General features: G+C 37.1%; 1 protein-coding gene across 2 annotated transcripts in view; it reads right to left on the bottom strand.

Annotated features, from left to right (window-relative positions):
- ACACA (acetyl-CoA carboxylase alpha) overlaps positions 1–25,767 on the bottom strand; it is a 219,182-nt gene that overhangs the window by 136,225 nt on the left and 57,190 nt on the right. For both annotated transcript variants that reach the window (XM_054574834.1, XM_054574835.1), the window contains exons 15-26: positions 22,549–22,699; positions 21,661–21,764; positions 19,391–19,472; positions 18,810–18,955; positions 17,849–17,999; positions 14,339–14,473; positions 13,846–13,992; positions 13,326–13,514; positions 12,510–12,610; positions 11,732–11,820; positions 7,349–7,473; positions 56–169 (exon numbers count right to left, since the gene is read on the bottom strand). In XM_054574834.1, the coding sequence (XP_054430809.1) occupies positions 56–169; positions 7,349–7,473; positions 11,732–11,820; positions 12,510–12,610; positions 13,326–13,514; positions 13,846–13,992; positions 14,339–14,473; positions 17,849–17,999; positions 18,810–18,955; positions 19,391–19,472; positions 21,661–21,764; positions 22,549–22,699 (1,534 nt within the window). The remainder of the gene's footprint in view (positions 1–55; positions 170–7,348; positions 7,474–11,731; positions 11,821–12,509; positions 12,611–13,325; positions 13,515–13,845; positions 13,993–14,338; positions 14,474–17,848; positions 18,000–18,809; positions 18,956–19,390; positions 19,473–21,660; positions 21,765–22,548; positions 22,700–25,767) is intronic.

Genomic DNA, 25,767 nt, shown 5'->3' with positions numbered 1-25,767 from the left:
TTGCCCAATCTATGAAAATCATTCCTCCCTCAAGATAACCAACAGGCATCCTTACCTGCCGTGCTCGAAGTGCCACTTTAGCATTCGTGGTCTTACTGAGTTGAGTTAGCTCTGTGAGGATATTCAGTAGCTCATCAGTGAGAGTAGGGTCCCGGCCACACAACTGATCCTAATTGTTTATATGAAAAACAAAAAATACATATGTGCATTAAAAGAAACAGAGGTGGTTAGGGCTTTGAACAGGGGAAAAGGAAATAAAAACAAAGTAAATATAGCTAGATTTTTAAAAATGCACACTTCCTGGTTTTTGTTTTCTTTTGAATCCAAACAATGTGGTAAAGATGATCCCAGAGGAAACTGCTGCTAGAAGGAGCTTAAATCTCTCAGTCATTCAGAGTCAAAATTCCAAATGTATTTCTTTATATATCAACACCATACTTTTAACGTGAAGAAATCATCAGAGACCATTAAAAGGGGTCAAGGGACTCTGAGTAAGAAATAGCAAGATGATGTTTTAAGAGGTTTTAAGTATTAATAATGTAGGGAATAAAGGCTTCCTGTTCCCTCTCCCACTTTTGGAAAAAAGGCAAAAAGTAAAACAAAAGGAACCACTCCTGGTGGTTTTCATTCCACAAACCAAATGTTCAGCATCCCAGGAGGGTGCAAAGCAGAAACACAAGAACAAATTATTCATTTATAAACACACACTAAATAAAAACACCATCTCATATTCTGACAATTCTATACCCAAAATCATTTATCCTTTTGCTGTACCAAGAATCATTCCAGGAGAGCTAAACATGGTGAATCCTTAGATGGATTAGAAGAAAAAACGCACCTCCTACAATACAACCCATGGTTTATTCAGTGCTGGGTCCTTCCTCTCCTAACAATTAAAAATTGTTAAGAAAAATCTCTATGTTTTGAGAAAAATGTTTCTTCTCCAGTGGAATGTCAGTTTAATCCCTAAATTCATCCATATAATTTTCATCTAAGTTGAAAAGCTGCAGATGCAGTTCTTATAAAGGTCTGTCCTTTTTGAAATTTACAGAGCTATTTGTAGTAGTAGCTCTTAATACCACACCACATAAAATATACACAATTTGGTATAGTTCCCTCTACTTGCAATTTGAAATAACTGCCTTTATATTTAGTGAATTTTTAGTCTCCTTTTACTATTAGTAGGATATGAAAGATGACCATATCCCAGCTTCCTGTTGCTGCTTTTTAATCTCCTCCCTACCTTGATTATCAGCCATTTTCTTGAAGAATCTCCATTTCATACTTAGATCTTCCCCATTTCAGAGATAGTTTTTATAGTCCATGACCACAGCAGTATAAATAAAAGCTTGGGACTTCCAGTTTTTGAAGCAGACATGCATTTCCCAAAACACTTTTTCTACAAGCTGTACTACTTTCCATATAACAGGGTAAGTAGTTTTGAAGTACTTGACATCACAATGCTGGTGAGAGGGCTTCTCCAACATTTTAAAGCAGAAAATACTAGGATGGCCAAAAAGTCCGTGGTGGCTCTAGGAGTGCTTTAACTGTCTTTAACTTCACTTGAAACAATTTTGTTAGATTGTATTGTTACAGTTGCCATATCAGTGTGCATTTAAAAAAACTTATCAAAATTGATTTTTGTGCAGCTACTTTAATATTGAAGATGGAAGAAAATAAAGCATAATACACTGAAAATGTGTATTATTTCTAGAAATGTAAAAAGGCAACTAAAATGCAAAAAGATTTGTGCAGTGCATGAGGAAAGTGCTGTGACTGATCAAATGTGTCAAAAAGTTGTTTGAGAAGTTTCTTGGTATTATTGACATTTTGGCCAAATAATTCTTTGCTGTGGGGCTGTCCTATGCATTGGAATATGTGTAAGCAGCACCCCTGACCTGTATCCACTAGGAGCCAATAGCAGGAGATAGATATACTCAAAATATCCAAATCAATAAAGTTATTGGTGAAAATGAAAAATGTGTCTTTTATTTTATGGAAAAAAATCATACAGACTTTTTGGCCAACCTAATACTTTCTGGTTCCCCAATCCATCAACCAGAGGTCTGCTCCAACTGTCCAGAGTTGTAAAACACATGATAGGATTTATAATTAAAGAAGTGCACGTGTGTATTGTTTTCACCTATTTAACAGAGAGAATTCGCTCATCTGAGTGGGAAGAAGAAAAGCTGCTACTAAAGTGACTATAAATCTAGGGTTCAGTTGGGCGTATTCCACCTATCCTAAGGCATAAAAGCAAAGAGGAGGGAGAAAATGCAACAAAGTCTCAGATTTGTTGAGAACCAACAAGCAAAATATAACTTCAAGGGAATACAGGGTGGGGCAAAAGTAGGTTTACAGCTGCTTCTATAGAAAAATAATACAATAATAAATAAATAATACAAGAATAAACTCTGTGTTTCATGTACTCGCAAATTTATACCTACTTTAGCTCTGTCTTGTATATAAAATTACCAAGAAAAGACCATAAAAAGACAAAAGGAAAGAATAGATACTGTGGGTAGGGAAACCAAGGTAAGTTTTTCCTACATAAATCCCTCTTTACCTATTGTTCCTGAGAAAACATATTCCTTACATATATTCCTTTCAGAGGTATTTACGTCAATCATCAGAACGACCCACTGAAATATTTAAAAACCTGAGATGTCCTGGGTAATGCTACTCTACAAATAACTAGACTTAAAGTCTCAACAGTAACAAAAAAAGTCAATGTGACAAAATGAGAAGACCTGCCACATACTCAATCTACTTCCTTGAAAGGAAATCCAGGTTTATCTTTTGAGATTAAACTAACAAATAAGTAAAAATAAAATTACTCTCTTGCTTAACTATACAGATCCTGTTTTAGGTTAAAAAAAAAAGGAAAAAGAAAACACACAAAACCACTTTTTTTCAGAAAACCACTTTTTGATTTCATCTTTCCACTATGAAAGAAAGGGAGTGGGAAAGAGGGTAGGGGGAAGGAAGCAGTACCTATGTGAAAAGTGAACTATGGAGATTAGAAAATATAGTAGGTGAATAAGTATTCGTTCAGGATCACCAAATGACAATCTTTTTGAGCTCCTTGTGATAAAGTACAGAAACCAGACCTTTCAGGGATGTGAAATATCAAACACAGTAAGAATAAACCACTATTTCCATTAGTTTGTACTGACTTGGCAATTTTCCAATCAAATATTATTTTTTCCATTATCATTATTTAGTACTTAGGCAAAGACTGGCAATAGAAAATTATGTAACTTTTGCAACCCTCTCTCGTCCTTGACCTAGACACAGTGTTCAGGTCTTAAGCTGAAGAAAAAAGCCCTAAAAAAGAAATACCATTCTGTTCATCAGAACCAAACATCCAAAAGGGAAGTTTACAGTCCCTTCACCTAGAGACAGACTTCCTCTGGGCAATTGGAGGGCCCAACATGACCATCTAATCCTGGTAAACATTTTGTAATGATGACATTAAATGGTGATTATGTCAGCAGATGTTTTCTCATTGTAAAGAAGTTCATTTAATAAGCCCACCTGCTGATTTTCGGATTACAGGTCACTTGCATAAATCTGCAGGTTTAAGTGAAAATTATTATGTAGTAATGATTAAGATTGGTACCACACAGCTATTTCTTGTTTTTATTCTTAACCCTGAGGGTGGCTAATGATGGGAAATATAACAAACATGCTTCAGTGTCAAAACCATAACCAGAGTTACAGAGCTGACTGCCAGGAGAGCAGAAGATAGTCTAACTTGATCGTAGCACCCTAACATCTGAAAGCAATTAAAATGAAAAGAATGCGATCTAATTTGAAACCAACCCAAAACACTAACTCTGTTTAGCTGTGTGAGGCACCAATTCCAATACCAATGGACTGGAAGCTTCTTCTAGTCATAGCTGGACATTGTGACATTCCAAGGATGTCATGGGACAGGTTTAACAAGAAATTTATATCACACTTTTTTGGTAAATTGGGTTCACCGAGAAAAACATTCTTCTTCACCACATGTTGGACAAAATTATTTGCAACCATATTAACAGGAGGAAGGAAAAGCACTGATCAGCATTTTTAAATGACCTCTGCCTAAACCAAACCCGAGGCTCATAGGCATGGCATTACTCACAAGAAAGCACGGTTTATATCATGTTCGTGTGGACCATACCAGAAATAAGATATAAGTAGTGACATGACAACTACTCAAGTCAAGGTGGTTAAAGGATATGCTTTCTTTCAATACTTGGTTACCTAGACAGCTATGAGAATGTTAATAATTTTTACTGGTACCAAATTGCTTCATTTGGCCAAAGAGTCTCCTAAATATCTCTAAGTAAGCATAAACAATGTTCTAAGCTTTTTCCTGGAAAATTAAATTTAAAAAATTAGAAGAGCTTTCAAAAAATTAAACTGTTAGCCTTCCAGACTTTGTTTTCAACTGTGACATAATATTCCTCAAAATGGAGAAAACCTGACAGAACTTTAGCATTTTATTTGATATTTTGCTATTCCAGTAAGTTGAAAGATTAGAAGAAATTTGCTCGTGAGACCTTGCAGCAAATTACCACTAAGCAAGTTATGTTAATACCTGAAAAGGATGAAGGCTTCCCTGGAGCAGCCCACATTCTGTAACATTGATTCACAGAAACCTGGATTTTCTTGATCCCTCACTCTAGGTTCAAAAGCCCCTGAAATCAGCATCTAGCTCAACAAAACACACCATCAACGTTTCCTACTCCTAGAAGGCAGAGATTGGAATGCTCCGCACATAACCATCAATCAGGAAGCCAAGGTAATGAAACCAGCTGAGAATACAAACTAGGGGATTCAAGTTCTACCATGTCCAGGTATACCTGTAAAAGACAGTAAGACCTACAGAAAAAGTAATCCAAACTACTAAAATGGCTCTCACCAGCTACCACCAGTAATGCAGATGCGGGGCAGGAGGACTTGACCATTGCCAAAGAAGGAAAGAGAAAGCCCGTATCTGGCATTCATGAATATCAGATCAGAAAGGAGCACATTTTGAGTTTTCAACCCTGCTCCTAAGTCACTGCTTAGCGGGCCCTGAGCTCAATCAACATCAAATAATGTCTTGATCTCCATATCTCTAAAATGCAGTGCAAACAGCTGATGGTTCAAAAGAAATTTAATGATATGAAAGCCTATAGATCCTACTATGTTTACCAAGTTTTGTTTTGTTTTTTAAAGAAAAATGTGAAATGCCAAAATAAAGAAAAGGACAAAGCCATCTTTCTGGTTCACATCTGCAACCTTCTTCCCCCCTCCTCCTCCTCCTCCTGTTCTTCCTCGCCTGTCCTGTTCATGCAAACCCAAACGCTAACAAAGTGCTCAGCCTGTTGGAAAGAAAGTTTGGGTACTATCCACACAGGTAAGAAGTAATCATGATGACGAGGTGGAGAGAAAAAGAACAGCAGCAAGTCAGAGTCCCATTGGCTTCTGCCTGTCCTGACTGGCAAAAGCAGAAAGCAAAGCCTCAAACCAGTTCTCTGACAGGGCCCAACGCCTCTGCAGCACCCCCGTGTAATTACACACTTGAGTGACTGGACTCTGAAGAAAATTGAAGGCCTGAGCTCCGAACAGCTGCCATTTTCTCTCTCCATCACACCAGCGTGATTACTTGAGAAATGAACAGCCCCGGCTCAAAGCTACTCCAGAATTCTCAGAGGAAATATGGCTCCGTGTTCCAATAATGAGATTCTTAAGGCAAGCGTTACTTACAATCACTCCGCAAAAGGAGCGAGCCAAGCCCCTATATCTTACAAATTAGAATTTAAGAAACCCAGCGACAGTCCTGGACGATCATTACTCTTCTGCTGCTCCAAGGATTCTGGGCTTTGGTCTATTTTTAGTGCAGAAAACTGTTAAGTCCTTAAAAAGGTAATCATAATAAAATGAAAACTCACCATAATTAGCTTCCTGAAAAGGCAAATTCCACCCCATTTTAGGGTCAAAACTGACAGATTTTTCCACTCCCTCATCATTACCCTTTTCTGCCAGGAAGTCTTGGCTTTATCCAAATGAGAATTTGCAATCTTTGTATTAAAATTAAAAAGAAAAAAATCTAACTAGTTGGAGATTTCTTCCTTGATGAGGAAAAAAATCAGTCATGTTGCCATAGATAGTATCACTTCTTTGTCAAAACTTGGGGAAACTGAAATATTACATAGTGCTGATATTTTTTTTCCTTTCAAATGCATATTCTGGTTTCCTCACCATCTAGCCATTCTAGGGTAACAAAGGTAATGAACTCTCCCTGTAATTACATACTTTTAAAAGTATCTAATTTTTAAAAAATGTTATACCCTAGAGAGTTAACCAGCTAGGCAGGTAACTGAATGAGTGACACTGTGCTAAACCAGATATGTGACATAGTTTCCCTACATTCTGAACTATGAAACAAAAAATAACAGTGAAGATTTATAGTTTTTTTCCTCCAAGAAGGAATGATGGAATTAAGGTACCAAAGACGCCAATTCCACAAAGAGACAAGAAAGGAAACTCTAGATGCCAAAAGTACTCTAGTCCCCTGAAAAAGACATACATGCAGGAGCAAGGCAATTGTTTATGGGGTGGAGGACTCTAAGAATAGTCCTATTGTTCTCTGAGTCCTAGAATTAACTCAACCAGAAAAATCTAAGAATGAAGGACTTAAAAGTTATCTTTAAAACCAAAAATTCCACCCACTAGTCAAATATACGTTAGTCCTCTTCACATCCACTAGTCTCACCTCTCATTCCCACTTTTTACAAACTCTCATTATTACTAGTTATGGGGACAAAAGTATATATCTACTACCAAAACAATAATCTGAGCTTAGGTTTCTATGTAAATAAAACAGAATGGGACCAAAGAAGATGCAGAATACATTTAAATGGCTTTCTTTGGTGGGGGAGGGGCAGTACTGGATTTCAAATGGTTGGTTTTTGCTTTTAAGTTTTGGACATTGGAGCCATTGCTGACATTCATGGAACAAACAAGAGTTCTAATGAAAGGGTATACTGGCTGGATAAGACTAAATTTTAAAGCTACTGTCATGAGTGACAACAGGAATGAAGAAGCACAGGGCATCTCTAAGCAGAGTCGAGAGATTTGAGTTCCTGTGCATGATTATATGCATAATAGCTGGAACGATTCTTTCCTGACTGGAGCAGGTTCCTTCAGGTCAAGGACAAGGGAAGATGTGAGAAACTGTTAATCCACACCCCAAGCCCCATTCATCCCACAATTATAAAAGACAAGAGCTTTTCCTCTGACCACAGCCATCAGAAGAAATACTTTTTCATATCATTAATCATCCTTACAAGTTCTGAAAAATTGTACTTACAATAAGCATTGTGACCAGAAGATTCTTCTTCGTGACTTGAGCGTGAGAGAAGATATAGTTCAGTACAGTGTTCATGTCACTCTTATTCTCCTCCCGAAGGGCAAACACACATTTGTCATAGTGACCTGCAAGCGGCAAAAAGAATTGGTCCTTGTCCATCTATGAATGTTTACATTTACATGCTACTTTTTAATGTCTATAATTCACCTGATAAGCTGTGAGAAGAAACATTGTAAAATTCTTCTCAGAGGAATTTGGACAGAATTGGCAGTGTGGTTTAGTAAAAGGAAGACTGGACTAGGAGTTAGGTAATTTGGCATAAGACCTGAGCTCAAAGCCTAGTTCTGTTGCCAATTTACTCTGTGCTCCTGGGCAAATCACCACCTCTCTGAGCCTCATTTTCATTAATTAATTAATTAATTAATAATTGAGAGGTGGAGGAGCATGTACCGAGAGACTAAGGGGTAGGTATAACTCCAACCTCCCCCTACTTACTCTAACCTCTATCATTTAGCTTCCTGGAATGATTTCCTTAGAAGAGAAAGGGTGCTGCTGCTTAAAAAGAAATGTCAATACCATTAAACCCAGCAATCTTTAAAGTATACTCCAACTTAAGATTCTAGTTCCCTGTTTGACTCATTGAAAATGTTTTATCCTAACTAGAAGGAAGTTTTAGCTAAAAATAAAACCACCCAAACTTATCAATATCCACAAGAAGGATGACTGTTAGCTCTGGAATCAACACTTTTTCCTTGTAAGTCCATGAAACGGAGAAGAAATGCCTAGAAATTCCAAATCCAGACGACGGCATAGATCAAGGAGAGTCCTGCATTAAGTCAAAAGGTCTGCAGGGACAGCACAGTTACATATATTTTCACTGGCCTTTCATAAGGCCACCAGGGGCAGGTTAGTTCTAGCCAGGAAAGCTATGTATTGCAACAGAAGCATAAGCTTCAGATATACTGTAATGATATCTACCATGGGATATAAGTAATAGTCATTTCTTTAGGAAACAGTTTACTTCAGAATTAAATTTCCAAGTAAAGAGAATTAGTGCTTGAGTAGTCTCAAAGGTCAGAATTTTATGAAATCATAAAAATACTAAATGATTATCGCCTCAGTTCAGATTCCATGTTAAGCTACAAACCAAAACAGTGGCATTCAAACTGCATTACCATGGAATCCTAGGATACTAACTACACTCAACCAGGGCAACTCTGCTTTTATCTGTTTTAAATATTGAAGTCTGACATAAGATTTGCTTTTACAAAATGAAACTAGATATATTTGGAAAACAATGGAATACAATATCTAAAAAGCTGCCAATTTTATAGAAAACCCATTTAGAACAAAATGGAGGCTGTTTAGAAAGTGGATGTCCTATATAAATTCCTATTTCTCCCAACCAAGGCTTAGCTTTGAAGTGACGACAGAAACATATCTTGGTAATAGGAATTACTAGGATCAGGGGAAATAGAAAGAATATTTACCCAGGGGAGAGACAGCAGAGACACTTTGCAGAAAGAAAGCAACCATACCAAGTGTTTTCTTTTTAAAGATTTTATTGTGTACTCTCCATACAGAGAAGTAAATAAACTAAACATCCATGAAAGTACCGTCCATCTTAAACAAAACATTTTTTGGTACCTTTTAAGGATCCTATGTGCTCCTCCTCAGAAACAACTACTAAGCTGAATTTTACGTTAATCATTTGGCTTTTCTTTACATCTATCACAACAGTTCCATCTTTTTTTTTTTTTAACTTGGTTACAATGGAATCATTGTGTATCGATCTTTCTCTTACATTACATTTTGAGATTCATTCTTTTGTTCACATATGTGCCTTGGTTCATTCATTTTCACTGCTGTATAGTAATCCATTGTAGAAATACATTGCATTAAAATTCAATTATCTGTTCTGCTTGTGTGTATTTAAATTGTCTCCTGTCTTCCTATTATGAACACTGCCTCAAACAGTCCTATATATGTCTCCTAATAAATACGTGTAAGTTTCTCTAGAGTATATTACCTAGACTGCTAGATTGAAGAGTGTATAAAAGTTCAACTCTTAAGTATTGACAAACCATTTTCTAAAGTGGTTTGCTCTTTGGAAATTTGCATTTCCACTTACAGAAGCAGTAGAAGATGATGATGTGCCTTTTTAATTCTTGCCAATCTCATTGTGGTTTTGGCTCATATTTCTCTAATTAATAATGAGATTGAACATCTTTTCAGAAGTTTGTGTTTCACTTTCTGTAAAATATCTCTTTACGTCTTTTTAATCTTTTTTTTTTGTTTGGTTGTCTTTTACTTATTAACTCAGCACTTCTCTATAGATTGCAGATACTGATCCTTTCTTATATCTTATATCTAAATATCTTCTCCCACTGTATGGCTTGTATTTTCAGTCTTTTTATGGTATCTTTTCATAAACAGAAGTTCTTAAGTGAAGTTGAATTAATTAACCTTTACGTTTATAGGTTGCATTTGCCGTGTCCTATACCATAAAATCTTCCTTACCCTGAGGTCATAAGGATATTCCCCTAAAAATTTAATAGTTTTACCTCTCCAGTGCAAATTTAAGTCTTTAATTCACACAGAATTGATTTGTGTATATGGGATAAGGAAGGGATCCAATTTCTTTTGGTTTTGCAAATGAATGCCTGCTGTTATAAACTAAGCTTTCCTATATGTGTGGACCTATTTCTGAACTGTTATGTTCCATTGATCTATTAATCTGTTCTGACACTAATATTATCATCTCTTCATTAATATGGCTTTATATTTAATCTTGATATTTGACTGGACAAATCCCTCCATCTTATATTTCTCAACTACTTGATGACTATCAGACTTTTCTTTTAAGAAAATTTTATGAAATTTTGACAAATTTCATGAAAATACCCTACCAAGACTTTTATTGCAATGTTAATAAATCTACAAATCAATTTAGGGAGAATTAACATTTTGTAAGTGTATATTCTAATCTAACACCATGATTATATATTTAGATTTTCTTTATTATTGATAACTAGGTATAATTTTCTCCAAAACAGGTTTGTATTTTTTTTAGTAGATTTAGTACTTAGTATTTAATACTTTGGGTTGATATTTTAAATGGCACATTTTTTAAATTGCTTTTCTAAACAACTGTTCTACTATAAAGTAGAAATACAGTGAATTTTGTATATTACCTTTTGTATGTGGCAACCTTGTTAAATTTAAAATAATTCTAATAATGAATATGTGGATTCTTTGAGGCTTTCCAGATAGATATCATGCCACATCTAATAGTGGAAGATTTATTTCCTTACTCCTTTACAGTCATCATTCCTTTAATTCTTTTTCTTGTCTTACTGAACTGGCTAGGACATCCAAGATGATGCTGAATATCAGCAGCGATAGCAGATGTCCTTGTATTGTTCTTATTCTTAAAGAGAGTACTTTTAACATTTTACCATTAGGTATCCTATAGATTTTTGATGGAGAACCTATATGTGATTAAAGAAGTTTCATTTCATTCTTCATTTGCCAAGAGTTTTTATGAATGAATATTAAATTTCTCAAATGCTTGCTTCTTCATATTTGAGATGATGACCATGTTTTTTCCTCCTTTAAAGTTACTATGTGATAAATTACATTAATTGGTTTTTCCAGTATTACTCAAGCTATATTAGTGGGATAAAACCAACCTGGTTGTGATATATTACTTTATATATTGCTGAATTCAGTGTGCTAATATTTTCTTGAGGATTTTTGCTGGTTATGAGTGGCAGAGCAATCCTTTAAAGGATGCAAAAGTGAGGGAAAAAGCTTCAAGAAAATGTTAGATAGTATTTCAAATTATATGATGTTTCACTGCCATCTTGTGGCAGCATGCAATATCAGTAGTATATGCTGATAAAATCTTAGGGTGTTTCACATTTGGGGACTTTATACATCCTTTAGTGAAGCTCTTCAGAGAAAGCCAGAGGATAAATTCCATCTAAATAATACAATGAAAAGTGGTGGAAAATATGAGCTTTTTTCAGATCCCTGTGGTTCAATCCATGGATTAGCTATAGACAGGTAAACTCTTCAGAGAGGGTTTCTCAGTTCCAGCCTGGTCATGATTCAACCAACTCTCTCTATACAAGGTCAAGAAGATATCAACAGGGAATGCTAATCTCTACTAAAAAATTACCTCAGCCCTTTCCCAGAAGCACATGGATTCATAATTTCATCAAGCTGTGTTTTGCTGTTGTTCTTTCCTTGGCAGTAGTGGGATATAGAGGTTTAATTTTTAAGGGAGTGGTGAAAGGAGGAAGAGTTTGTTAATGGTAACTGCTAGTGACAGGATGAACCGGCTCAGCTGTTGCACAGTCCTACAGGGAAAAGGCTTACCATTCTGGAACTGCGTCTCCACTCGCAGGTACTGCCGCAGCAGATCCATCACCACGGCCTTCATGTGGCCTCGGATGCCACTTCGGTACCTAGGCAAATAGAAGAAGTCTCCACTGGAAAACCTGACAGGCTAACGTTATTAAATAACAGAATATTAAATAATAAACCCAGAGCCCAGATCTACTTTCTAGACTTTTCACTGAACTGTTTTCCCTGTGAATATATGGCAGGACAGGGGACAGCCTACAACCAACTAACAAGATTAATTCAAATCCCGAGCTTTAAAGAGATCTGGCTATAGACAAGATTTTTTTTTAATAAAGAAAAAGGAAAAAAAGAAAGCGATCAAAAACTATCTGACAACCCTACTTAACAATACACTGGTTCAGTTCCCACTGCCAAGCAGAAATGATTACCATGCCCGTGAAATGGCTAACAGAGATCTGAAAAATTTATGAGTATCTTCCTTTGGTCCAATAATTGGCTCCATAAGCTAAGAAGAAGAGATGTTACACTGGGTCCTGTGCCAGAAGAAAAATTAGGAGTTTCATCAAAATTGCAAGGAAAAAGACAATAAAATTTCTGTGCCTTCATAACTGACAGAAAGATGTAGAATACAAAGAAGATACTTATTTAGAAGATATAAGGTATTTTCCAAGATATAAGTGCTTTCTAATTTAGCTAAGTCAAACCTGAAGTAAATTTCTTTGTGACTACTTAGAAGAAAGGAAGGTGTGAGGATGGATAGGTCTGGGAATCTGGAGTTACATGTAATTACCTCTGTACCAGCTGGACAATGCTCTGAGTGTTCATGAAGAAGACTTCCCGTTCAGATTTCCGGTTCAATGTAGCTGCATGGCTATCTAGGATGTTGGCAATCTAAAGCATAAGAAAGAGAAAAAACAAAGCCCAGCTCACCAAAGGGAACCAAAGCATTAACCTGTATAACATCACCACTTATAACTTCTTATTTATCTTCTTCACCACTTATAGATCTTCTTAATTATAACATATAATTTCTGCCTTTTATATGGGAGCAGCTGGAAGTTAGTAGGCATAGTTTAAGGGCTTGTATTAAATAAACAAGCAACTTTTATTTCTTTTTACCCTTTCCCAGGTGAACTAATGAGTACATCACAAAAACTACCAGAGGCCATGATAAGCGAGATATACCAAAGGTTCAAACTTTACTCCCCACTTGCCTGGCTTTAATCTTTACATGTAAATTTGCTTTATAGGCAAAGGAAAACCAAGCAGCTGAGGTGGTAAAGAAGTCTTTGATAGTAAAACTGTGAGTATCCCTCTACGTTAGATTCACTAAAGTACCTCTGATTAGGATACAGTGCCAAGCACAAACCTCTATGGAGTACATGGCCAACATCCTTTTCTCATAACAACAGATACTTTATATTTCACATACAGTACTTTAATTACTGGACTTGTATTGTGAGGCAGATTTTTTGAAGGCAACAATGCTTAAAACTATAACAACACAACATTTAGATAGTAAAGAGGAGCCAAACAGGAAAGAACCCTACAACATGAACTTCAGAATTGGCCGCCATTAGAAATGAGAATGGCACTCTATAAATACCTGCTGGCTGGGAAACTGACAGAGGACTGACGTGATGTTGCTAGCATATTGAGCCATTTCCTTCTTGATAGACTTCTCCACGTTGGGGGGGATGCGGCCAGAGACACTGGTCATGATATCTTGCAATTCTAGGAGAGGTAAGGAGGGATCCCTGAGGGTCTTCATCAACCGCTCTACCCAGTCTTTTACCTAAGAAAGAAATAATAAAATAGGATCCAGACAAAATTAACACAATCCCCAAAATAAAATGATACATCTAAATTCACTATCATATATATATGAACTTGCTTTGAAATTGCAAAAAAGCATCTAACGTAGCTCTTGTTCTCTGGTTTAATTCCCAATTAAATGTGAAATCAATGACATGGCTAAGAAGTAAGAATTTAAAGACTTCAAATCCCATAACTAAAGGGAAAAGAGGTCCATCTAAAAAATATCCTTATGAGACTTTTCAATTATCTTAGAAAACAGGTACTTTACCTTATGTCTATATCCCTTCCCCAAGAGAAGCGATTCATACCCTGCTGCTGAAGAAAGGATCTGGAAGGCAGTATCCATTCATCACGTTGACCAGATTATCCAGGACATAGTGGAACACTCGATGGAGCTTCTCGCCTCTAAGTGCTGTGCTCTGGATCTGTGGCAGACTACCGGTGTGAAGCTCAGCCTGTCAACCCCAGTGAGAAATCAAGTCATCCACCACCTTCTATGCTGGGTACAAACACACCATTGCAACTTACAATCATCATTCAAAACTCAAGACATCCTTCACCATTTGCAGCTATAAGGAAAGAAGTCAATGGAGGACGCCTCATGAAAAAAAAGTCATAGAATCTTATCATCATACTAAATCCTGCAAACTCTAGTTTCAAAATACATAAGGCAAAAGATGAGGGGAAAAAAGCTTAAGAAATACTGGCAAACCAAGCACTGAAATCGTATGCCCCTCTAAGTTACCCCTATCATGTAATTAGCTCTTGGAAAAGCAATATTAAAAGTACTTTCCTACTTACCTGCTGGACCTTGCTGGGGTTATCCAACTGCATTTTGGCTATTACACAGCCAGGGTCGAGAGCTGCTCCAGGCCGCTTGACATAATGAATACAGCCAGACTCTGAGGCTGTTAAGGTCATTACCATCTTCATCACCTATAATGAAAAATAAATAAAATTAGAATTTGACTTCTCTTTACACAGATGAATGATTTAAAGAGGTCAGTTTCTTCCTCAACATCTAAGTTGAACTGTATCTTATTCAACCCAGAAAAATGGAAATCGATCAAAATCTCCAAGAGACTACCAAGAAAGGCAATTAGAAAATCTCTCAGGACCTGGCTTCCAGGATTAATGACAACTATTGACAGTTCCTGTTTTTAATGTTTAAATGCATTTTGCAATAGTTTGTGTTTTTACTCGTTTTGTTCCTAGAAGTGAGGAACAATTTAGCCTGTTCTTACCCTCAGACCTAAATGCTCACTTTGACTTCTACATAAGATCCCAGGCTAAAAACCTAAGAGTCATTCTTTACTCTTCTTTCTCCCTTATCTACCAATTATGAAGCCCAGCCAAATTACATCTTCTAAACCTTTGTCGAAAATCTTTTCTTGCCAGCTATTTTGTTTAGGCCCACATCATTTCTGGCCTAGAGTACTTCAAAGCCTCCCAACAGATTTCCCTAAATGCTAGACACTTCCAACAAGGACACTAAAAGCAATCATTATAGAGGTCAAATCTTGTCATATCATTTTTTAAGTATATTTTATTGATTGTTATTACAGTTGTCCCAATATTTCCCCATTTGCCCCCCCCCGCCTGGTACCCCCTTCCATCTAGCAATAGCCCCCCCTTAGTTCATGTCCATGGGTTGTGCCTATAAGTTCTTTGGCTTCTCTATTTCCTATGCTATTCCTAACATCCCACTGTCTATTTTGTACCTATCAATTTATGCTTCTTAATCCCTGTACCTTTTGCCCCATTCTCCCCCTTCCCCCTCCCAGCTGATAACCCTCCAAATGACCTCCATACCTATGATTCTGTTCCTGTTCTAGGTCGTTTGCTTAGTTTTTGTTTTTTGGATTCAGTTGTTGATGGTTGTGAGTTTCTTGTCATTTTAATGTTCATAGTTTTGATCTTTTTCTTAATAAGTCCCTTTAACATTTCATGTAATAAGGGCTTGGTGATGGTGAACTGCTTTAGCTTTACCTTGACTGGGAGGCACTTTATCTGCCTTTCAATTCTAAATGATAGTTTTGCTGGATAGAGTAATCTTGGTTGATTCCCTGTCTTAGAGCGCCTATTAATCAAGGTCCTTGCTTTTCATCACTTTGAACACTTCTTGCCGAAGTTCCTTCTTATCTGCAAAGTTTCTTTTGAGAAATAAGCTGGTAGTCTTATAGCATGGTTATTTCTTTGTAGGTAACTCTCTGCTTTTCTCCTGCTGCTTTTAAGATTCTCTTTATCTTTAACCTTTGGCATTTTAATTATGATATGTCTTGGTGTGGTCGTCTTTGGGTCCAACTTGTTTGGGACTCTCTGTGCTTCCTGAACTTGCATGTCTATCTTCTTTGCCCAATTAGGCAAATTTTCTTTTATTATTTTTTTCAAATAGGTTTTCAATTTCTTGCTCTTCCTTTCCTCCCTCTGGCACCCCTGATTCGGATGTTGTCACTTTTGGAGATGTCCCAGAGTCTTCTTATTCTCTCCTCAATATTTTTGAATTCTTGTTTCTTCATTCTGTTCTGGTTGATTGTTTATTTCTTCCTTATGTTCCAAATCATTGATTCGAACCCCAGCTTCCTTCCCCACTGTTGGTTCCCTGCAGATTTTTCTTTATTTCACTTATTGTAGCCTTCATTTCTTCCCTTATGCTTTTGTTGTACTCGGTGAGTTCTCTGAGCATCCTTATCACCAGTGTTTTGAATTCTGAATCTGATAGGTTGGCTATCTCCTTTTCGCTTAGTTCTTTTTTTGGAGTTTTGTTCTGTTCTTTTGGGCCATATTTCTTTGTCTCCTCGATTTGGCAGCCTTCCTGTGTTTGTTTCTTTCTATTAGGTAGAGCTGCTTTGATTCCCTGTCTTAGAGCACCTGTTAAGTTGTACGGGGCAGAGCCTTAGGTATCTGTCAGAGCAAGGCAGCCTGCTTTCACTGCTTTGTGGCTCTGTATGTAGGGGAGGGGTTGGAGAGGGGCAAAGCCAATGCCTGGCTGCTGGAGGCTTGCTTGGCACTTGCACCATTTCCAGTCTCTTCAACCCCTTCCCAAACATGACTGGCACTCCTCTAGCTGCTGCCCCGGTGATGGTTCCCAGTGGGTGGGTTTGCATACATTCTAGGACTGTGTGGACCCTTTAAACACTCTCCTAAGAGACTGGTAGTTTCTTCGGCCACCCCAAACCCCACTGGTTTTTACAGCCGGAAGTTATGAGGCCTTATTTTCCTGGCACTGGAACCCTGGGCTATGCAGTCTGACCTGGGGCTGGGATCACTCACTCCCAAGGTGTCCCTCCCAGTTTTTATCTACCACACATGAATGTGGGACTGCCCGTTCTACTGGCTGCCGCCACCTTGCTGTTGCCACACCATGTCCTCTCCACCTTGGCTCCCCGTCTCTGCCTCTCCTACCCATCTGGATGAGTATTTCTTCTTCAAATCTTTGCTTGTCGTACTTCCATACAGTTCGATTTTCTGGCAGTTCTGGGTGTTTTTTTGTTTTGAAGTTAGCTGTGATCCTTCTTACAGTTGTGCAAAGAGGTGAAACATGTCTACCTATGCTTCCATCTTGACCAGAAGCCTCATATCACTTTTCCATGTAAAATTCTTCCATGGTAGTCTAAGCTTCTTAGTATGGTTTATAAGGTCCTTCATGATCTCAAACTCTGTTTACTTATTTAGCATCTTTGCTTGCCATTTCCTATTAAAACTTAGTCCATTATCAAGCAATACTAATATGTACTTGTAGTTTCCGAATATACCACACTATCTTGCTTCTGTGTCTCTGTTATATGGCTATTCCTTCACCTTTAGATACTCTTCTCTGCTCTTCTTCACCTGGTCATTTATTACCTATCTTTCAAAAACTAAGGTGAAAGACTCCCCTCAGCAGGAAAGCTTCCCTTATTAATCACCCACATACTCCCAGCTACATACTGATTTGGGTTAGGTGGTTTGCAGCACTCTGTGTCAGCTCTACCAGAATTCACAATTCATTACTTGTCTGTTTTGTGTCCCCCCTCTTCTACCTACCATAATTTTGTGTATAATCAACACTTAGCACAATGCCTAACACTCAATAAGCGCTGCTGCCTAGTATCTATTTTTAGAGCTAGAGATTCCTCATCTGTCAAAGAAAAATCGGGAGCTTTCTATTTATTGTTAAAATCTGAAGGTTCCTAACCCTAATTAAATTAACTGATGCTCTTTCCTGTCTATTTTCTATTTACTTTCAGTTATTCTTCAGTCCTAGTCCATCCCAGACAATCACATTTCTACCTTCCCACCTTTGACTCAAAGCCCAATCACTCCCCTGACCTCAATCTCAGCATAGCACTGGCCAGCAAACACATGGCCTCCATCCTCCACAATGTACTGGATTAACTTCCCAGCAGAAGGTGACCGCATCACGGAAGGGTCATTCTCTTTCTCAAACACACAGGTTTTATTGCCAATCGTGATGCGATACCTAGGAGATAAGTGGAAGTATGTAAGTCAATAAAGCACCTCAGGTAACGGAGAATGGTAGCATAGTGTCAATCTGGAAGGGAGGGAGGGAGAAGGAAGAAAGGAAGGAAGAAAGGAAGGAAGGAAGGAAGGAATCAAGCTGAAAATGTTATTCTGTACAAACACATGCACGCAGGATATTCATTCCATCTTTGTTTACAAAGCCAAATAACAAAATTTGCTTCAATGAGGGTCAGAGTAAATCAATTACGATACACCCATATAATGGAATACTATACAACCATTACAAAGAGCAGGTACCTCTATTTAAAAACAAAAAAACAAAAAGATGATAATGATGTAAAAGCTAACACTTCTTGAATCCTTACTATGCCCCAGGCAAAGTTCTAAGCATTTTACATATATTAATTCATTTAACTGTCATAACAACGTTGATTTTTAAGGAAAAAAATAAGGTGCAAAACAGTAGCTAAATATTATTTTTATTTGTGAATGCATTTAAAAGAAAAACACAGTATGTACATATATGTAACTTGTAGACGCATATAAAATTTCAATATATAAGAAAAAGTAAACAGTGGTTGCTTATAAAAAGAGGAACTTATTTTTCATATCTACCCATATTGGAATGGCAGAGAGACAGTGTTTTTCACTGTAAACGCTGTTTGTACTCTTGAAGTTTTTGTTAAGTACTATTTTTTAAAATTAAAACAGAATACCAAGAAGACCTTAAAAAATCCTAAGAGCTAGTAAATACTGAGAGAAAAGGCTGACACAATGACCCACAAATGGACCTCACACAGCCACTCACCTATCCACTTCTTCCTTCATGTATGTGGTATAACTGCTGCCATCATAGGACAAGAGCAGTCCTCCGTCACTTAGCCGATGCACATCTACCTCTACACACGAGCCGTTCATGATCACCACATAGGAGTTAGGGGACTGTCGAGTCACCTAGGGAATGAAAACCAAAAGAGACAAGTCAGTTTCAAGGTGGAGTCCCAGAAAAAATTTAGTACCTCAAAAATATAGGTAAAAAAGATGTGTCAGAGAGAAAGGAAATTCATGGCACTGGTGCTCTTCGCATCGGCATCTGTGGGCAGGGACCAGCCCTGCTGCAAGCAAACAAGGTGACCTTACATGCTTTCCTGTTCTGGTTGTTCTGTTTCCTTAATCTCTTGGTTCCATGTGTGAGGTTGAGGAACAATGAAAATATTTTCAGAAAACCATCAAATATTGCTTCTGGCTTTTGATGCAAACAATGACTGTAATTTCACTAATGCAGCCCTGCAATGAACCAAACTTTTCCCCCATCTCTTGACCTACAAGAAACAAGCTAACAAAGAGAGACAAAAAATAAGGTATAGGCTTCAGACAGGTTCAGCATACCTTAAGTACATACTTGACTCCCTCATAGATAAGTTCAACATCTACAGTGTTCAGAAGTGTATGAGCAGGAAGGACTTGACCCCTGAAAGAACAACAATGTGAGATACACTTACTTTAATAAAGTTCGAAAAGTTTATAAGGGAATCTCAAAGGTTGTTGATTACAACAATTCTTGGAATACCAATACTGGAAACAATCTATATGACTATCAGCATGGGACTGGTACATAAATTATGAAAAAGCCATATAATGGAATATTATGCAGTCATTAAAATAAAAATGAAGCCTTTTATGTACTAATATAAAATATTCTCTAATGAAAAAAGCAAATGAAATTGTATAGAAGAGTTTCATAGTATGCTATGATTTGGGTTTAAAAAGAATAAAGGGCAGGAAGAAACAACCATTCCCTGTGTATGTTTATATAAATTTACAATGTCTGGAAGGTTACAGAAGAAACTGGTACGTGGATTGACTATAGGGAAGGAAACTTGGATGGACAAGGAATAGAGGTAAGGAGACTTTTCACTGTATACCTTTTGTGCCTTCCGAATTTTGAACCACGTGAATGTATTACCTATACTCAAAAATAAAAAAGAAAACTTAAAAAAAGAAAAAGGTCCCAGCACAACCAACCCTAATCTGCTATCAACTGGGATGTTATTTGGGGTTTTAAAGAAAAAGCAGCAGTGCATGGCTGGGTGGAGAGGGAAGGGCAATGCCAAAGAGGAAACATTATCAAGAAAGAATTTGATAATAATAAAGAAAGGGAATGATAGAGCAAGCGGGGCAGGTTGTGAATAAATGGTGAATCTGGGCAAAGAATACATAGAAGTTGTTTAGACCATCCATGCAACTCTTCTATAAGTCTGAAATTATTCAAAATACAAGTTTTAAAAATAAATTTAAAACAACATAAAAAAGGCAGGGGAGCTTGTGGAGATTACAAATGACACATTTGTACACAAATAGAAACCATTTAATGAGGAAGAGACTTTTGTTAAAAGTCACACTGAGGGATTTAGATTTGATATAGAAGGGTAATATGAGCTTCTAAAGGTTTAGTGCATCAGAGTAACACAGTGAAAGACATTTATCATAAGACTTGAATAACTGTGAAATCTCAGTTCAATTTTTTTTTTGAACCCTCACCTGAGGACATGCTCACTGATTCGATAGAGAGGGGAAGAGAGGGAGAGAGAGGGGGAGATAAATATTGATGTGTGAGAAAAACATTGATCAGATGCCTCTCATACACGCCCTGACCGAGGATTGAACCTATAACCTAGGTATGTGCCCTGACCAGGAATTGAACCCACAACATTTTGGTTTACAGGACAAACTCCAACCAATTGAGCCACACCAGCCAGGGCTCCCAGTTCAGTTTTAAAATTTTTCTTTTCTTCTTTTCGGATACCTCAAAAGGGAGCTGATATAAGTCTACAACACAAGGAAACAAAGTGCCTGTGATTAAAGTTCTTTAAAATGATTAGTCCCACCCTGGCTGGAGTGGCTCAGCGGATTGAGCACTGGCCTGAGGACCACAAGGTCTCTGGTTCGCTTCCCAGTCCGGGCACATGCCTGAGTTGCATACCAAGTCCCCAGCTGTGGGCATGAGAGAGGCAAATGATAAGACTTTCCTCTCTCACATCAATGTTTCTCTCCCTCTCTTTCTCCCTCCCTTCCCCTTTCTCTAAAAATAACTAAAATCTTAAATATATATATATATATATATAATATATATATATATAAATGTTTAGCCCCTTGGACCATTCCTCCTGGGATTCAAAGGCAGAGCTTAGTCTCCTGAACCAGTGTTAAAAATTAGTTTAGCCCCATACAATTGGATCGTCTGCTTGAGAGACTCATAAGGTCAGCCTGAATATCAGCCTCAATTATTAATTCCTAAAAGGCACTGCAGGTAAACATGAAATATTCAGGGTTTGATGCTAAAGAGAAACACCAGATTTTCTTCAGTAGGGATTGGAAAGATGGGATGCTTGTACTAGACAGAATGTTTACTTCAGCAGGATTCTAATTTTTAAAAAGCAACCCATTCTAACTGCAGTATAAGCTAATTTCTAGAATCTGCAGTAGAGTCCCAAACTCCTATATCTCTTTTCTCTCACACGCATGGGCCAGTGAGTAACAGGTGGCACTAACAAGCTGCCAGAAACAAGGAAAAGAATAAATGGGTCTTCGAACCTCACTTCAGTCCTGTACTCGGGTCCACTGGTAAACTTGCACAGCCTATGAGAAACAAAGCCTACCTTTCTAAGGAGTGAAGGAAGTTAGAGATGCTATTCCGCAGGCTCACATCAGCCACATGGAGAGCCCCACACACAACTCCCAACATGGTGTCAGGTCGCTCTGCCTAAAAGGAAGAAACATGGGGCAGATTAAAAGCATGCTCACTTAGCACCATGGCTTCACAATTTAAAGCAGGCTCAAATTTTCTGTGAAGATAACAGCTAGCATGGAGAATCTCCATCCTTATTGCCCAAATGATTTTTGAGATAAAAACATATTTACTTTAGAATCTGAATAGAGGCCTCATTTGAATAAAGATGAAAAAAAACTCTACCTTCACTCTCCCTAAGGTTTCCACTAAACTGATCAAAGAGCAGTTCAAAAACAAGCTTTTGTCAGAAATAAACTAAAAAAGATATAGATATTTAGCTACTGATAACTTTGAAGAAAAATGGTATGCAAACAAAATTTGGACCTTTAGATAATTTAATTAAACCTAATGATTTTAACAAAATCTTGGGTAATTTGGAATAGCCTGGTAATTCAGGAGCGAGGGGTAACTGTTGATTTATATGAGGCCCTGCTCATCAGCATCTGTTAGACAGATGTGAAAGTTGGTAAATCTAAGCCAGATTTAACATCATATGAGGGAAAGAGAAAGGATCTCAATCCCTCTGTGCCTTTCTTCAAACTACTGGAACATATAAAAAGACTGTGTAACACAGGCACAAGAACTCTTACAGTGCTAAATTACATCGACTTCTAGATTTTCTTCCAAGTAGATCAAGAACCATTTTCATTAGAATCAGATAAATTTTATCTAGTGACATAGACTGATCACACCACAAGCCTATAAAAACCCTATCCCAGGAGCTGTTTGTGCAAATGGAGAAATACACAATACACACCTGTACTTTTTCTGCTATCAGTCTGTCCAGCCAGCCAGTGTCAATTCTATTCAACTGAAAGCTTTCAGTCTCCAATAATTTGATCAGGTATTCAACCGTAGTTCGAAAGTCACCCCGAATAGATAGCTCCTTCAAAGCTACCACCATGTTTCTGGGAGAAGAACAAAAGCAGATCTGTTTCAGCAACAAAAGTTTTAGTGTTTTTCAATTATTTTAAAGAATCGTTTCATTCCTTGGGAGTCTTTGGAGGGAGGGGAAAGGGACAGACAGTTCTAAGAACGAATAAGGGTGCAAACATAAGTTGCTCATTCACATGCTTTCCAGATGAGATAATTTACAACAAGTCCATACACTTATGAATTCTGACTGATATTGCCATAAGTGCATCAGCAAATCATATGCATTTCTTTATATGGAGTACAGAGCAAATTATGTGCAAACCACCCTCAGCTTACGTTTACTAAGTTTTTATCATTCCATTCATCTACTGATGGCTAACTAGAATTATTGCACAATTCTCCTCTCCTTAAACCTTATTTATTTTATGAAGGTATAATTTACATATAATAAAATACACTTATTTTAAGTATAGTGTTCAATGAATCTTGACACATGCTCATACCTTAATTTAAGAGTTTCCATACAATGAGGCAACTGGCCAGTTAGTCAGGTCTCAGCCTTATACTTTATGTGAGATTGTTTCCTTTAGCTGCATTTTAGATGTCTGGGAAATGACTGCTCATTCCTTTTATTACTCCTCAATTAAATGTCAAATGATCTAATCTTAACAGAATTTCAAATACTATGGGGTTTTTTCCCCCCCTGTATATTCCTGTCCAGTGTCTAACCTTCAAAGAACAGGTCCTTACTTCAACAAATAGTTATTATGCACCTCACAGAGTCAAGACACATATTAGGCTCATAAGAGAGAGAGACTATAGACACAATAATCACTTTAAAAATATATGGGAGAATATGGTAAGTGCCAGTAGAGAGATATAAGCAAAGTGCTAGAGAGGTTCTAAGAAGAAAGAAAATCCACCTCTCTGTGATTCATGAAGAATATGGAATCTGACGTGGGAAAAAAGTATAGCTGGGACTATGACTGTGATAGAAATATGATTCCAAGTGGTCCTGGAATTCCCTCAGCCTAGAACATTCTTCACTTTCCTACCTCTACCCTCCTCTCTGTGTCCTCGCTTGGCCTGGCTTATTCCTATATACTCTTTTGATATCAGTTTAGATGCCTCTTTCTCCTGGGAAACCTTCCTGACCCTCTCTAGACTGAGTTAGCTGACTCAGCTATATGTTCCTGTCATACTCTTATGTAATCCCCCTATCATAGATAGCAACTTACTATATTGTGTTTATTTCTTTATTTGCCTCTCTTCGTTTGGGTTCTAAAGTCCCAGAGAGGCAGAGACCCTAGTTTGGTCCTTATTTTATTGCCATAACCAGTAGATATTCAGCAAGTATATTTTTTGAATTGAGCGAATGAATAAATGGACAGAATGTCAAGAACAAAGGGAAAGAAGGAAGAAAATATGGATTGTGTTTGGGGAACTTTACAATTGAAGCAGAGGGTATGAAGACAGGAACTAGTGGCAAATCCATTAATTTAACAAACATTTACTGAACACTTAGTATGTTCAGGGAATACAGCAGTAACAAAACAGATCTGGGCCTGTTCTCATGGTTGGGGCTATTCTAGAGAACAAGAATATGATGAATGTTATGAATAAGAAAAAATATATAAGAATAAAAATATCAATATTAAGAATGTTATGAAGAAAAGAAGAAAATCTGAGCTGAGGAATGAGTATTTGGCATAAAGTCAAGAAGCAAGCTTACTTACTGTAAAGATCATATTTTTTAATATTCTAAAAGTTAACCCAGTTAGCTTCACACCTGGTTAGAAAAATGTACAGAGCAGGTCAGGAAGTAAAGAGTGAGGCTACTGGACTACGTCATAGGACATGTCCTATAGAAAATACTCAGTGGTCTGCCTAAGCAGAATCTAAAATGCCCACCAACAGACACTACTCTGAGAATGTAAATGACTGAGACAGACTGGATGGGGTCTGTTTGCACTAGAGATCATGTTTCCTCCAAAAGAAGCAGCCACACAAAGCTTTCGTTAACTTTGCCAAGTGGAATATAAAGCCAGTGTTGTTGTTATCATCCCATTTTTAAAGAGAAGGCAGAAATCTATATATTTATTTTAATCTCCCAATTTCTAAATATTGGCAATTTTTAAAACACTAACACGTGGTAAGCTAGTCAAACACCTCTGTGGCTGAGACTAGTTGGAAGGCCACCAATTTGTAAACTCTAGCATAAACTTTCTTCATTGTGATTTAAAAAAAAAAAAGGCAACTTTACACCAGACAATTTTTCTGGTAGTATTGCTTTAATTTGGAAAAACTACTTATAGAGACTTCCTTGCTGCCAAAAACACTATTAAAAACCAACATTATTAATAAATACTTATTGATTACTAATGTATGTGTTCAGTTAAGAAGTCAAAGGAATGGTATTAAATACTTGATAAAAGGAAATAGACAATTAAAAAGCAGAATTAGTTCAATTTTGGATGTCTGTTCTAAAATATCTTAATGGCCAAAATTACCTTCTAGAGCCATACTTTTTAGACAAAAAAAAATTGCTATTAACATTTAATGTTTATGTTTAATATAATATTAACTAATAACACAATATACCAATTTATTTAGATAAGCTGTGTGTATATTTCATAGTATACTGAGGTCTCTCATAAAAGCAATGGGGAGTTTCTTTATGCCCTTTGCATGTAATAAGCAGTTTAATTTTATTATTGTAAATGACGATAGGACATTTACAGCTGTACTTTTATTTTGATGACTAATAGTAACAAGTCTTCTCTGTGATTTATAGGATGCCAAACTTTTGGTCAAGAATGTACCTCCCTCTAGCAACATAGGAAAATGATATATTTAAAGCAATCAATTTTGTAAGTTTATAAAAAATATTTTATGGGAATTTTCAAAGATGGTGGCTGAGGAGATGGAAGCTGATGCCACTTGCTCCTGCCTCCAACCTGTATTTTCAGCTAATCTTCCAACAACCAACTTGAACAGTCAATGGGGTCTTAGCAGATATGAAGTTTTGAAGCCAAGAAGATGCTTTGTACTGTCTGGTAAGGGAATTTTATAAGCGGAAGGGGAAATACCCTGTGCATGG

The sequence above is a fragment of the Pteronotus mesoamericanus genome, unplaced genomic scaffold, assembly GCF_021234165.1.
Source record: "Pteronotus mesoamericanus isolate MK-2021 breed Mesoamerican mustached bat unplaced genomic scaffold, CSHL_Meso_final contig_269, whole genome shotgun sequence".
Classification (NCBI taxonomy): Eukaryota; Metazoa; Chordata; class Mammalia; order Chiroptera; family Mormoopidae; genus Pteronotus; species Pteronotus mesoamericanus.
The sequence above is the reverse complement of the archived record's forward strand: the minus strand, read 5'-3'. Positions and strand labels throughout refer to the sequence as shown.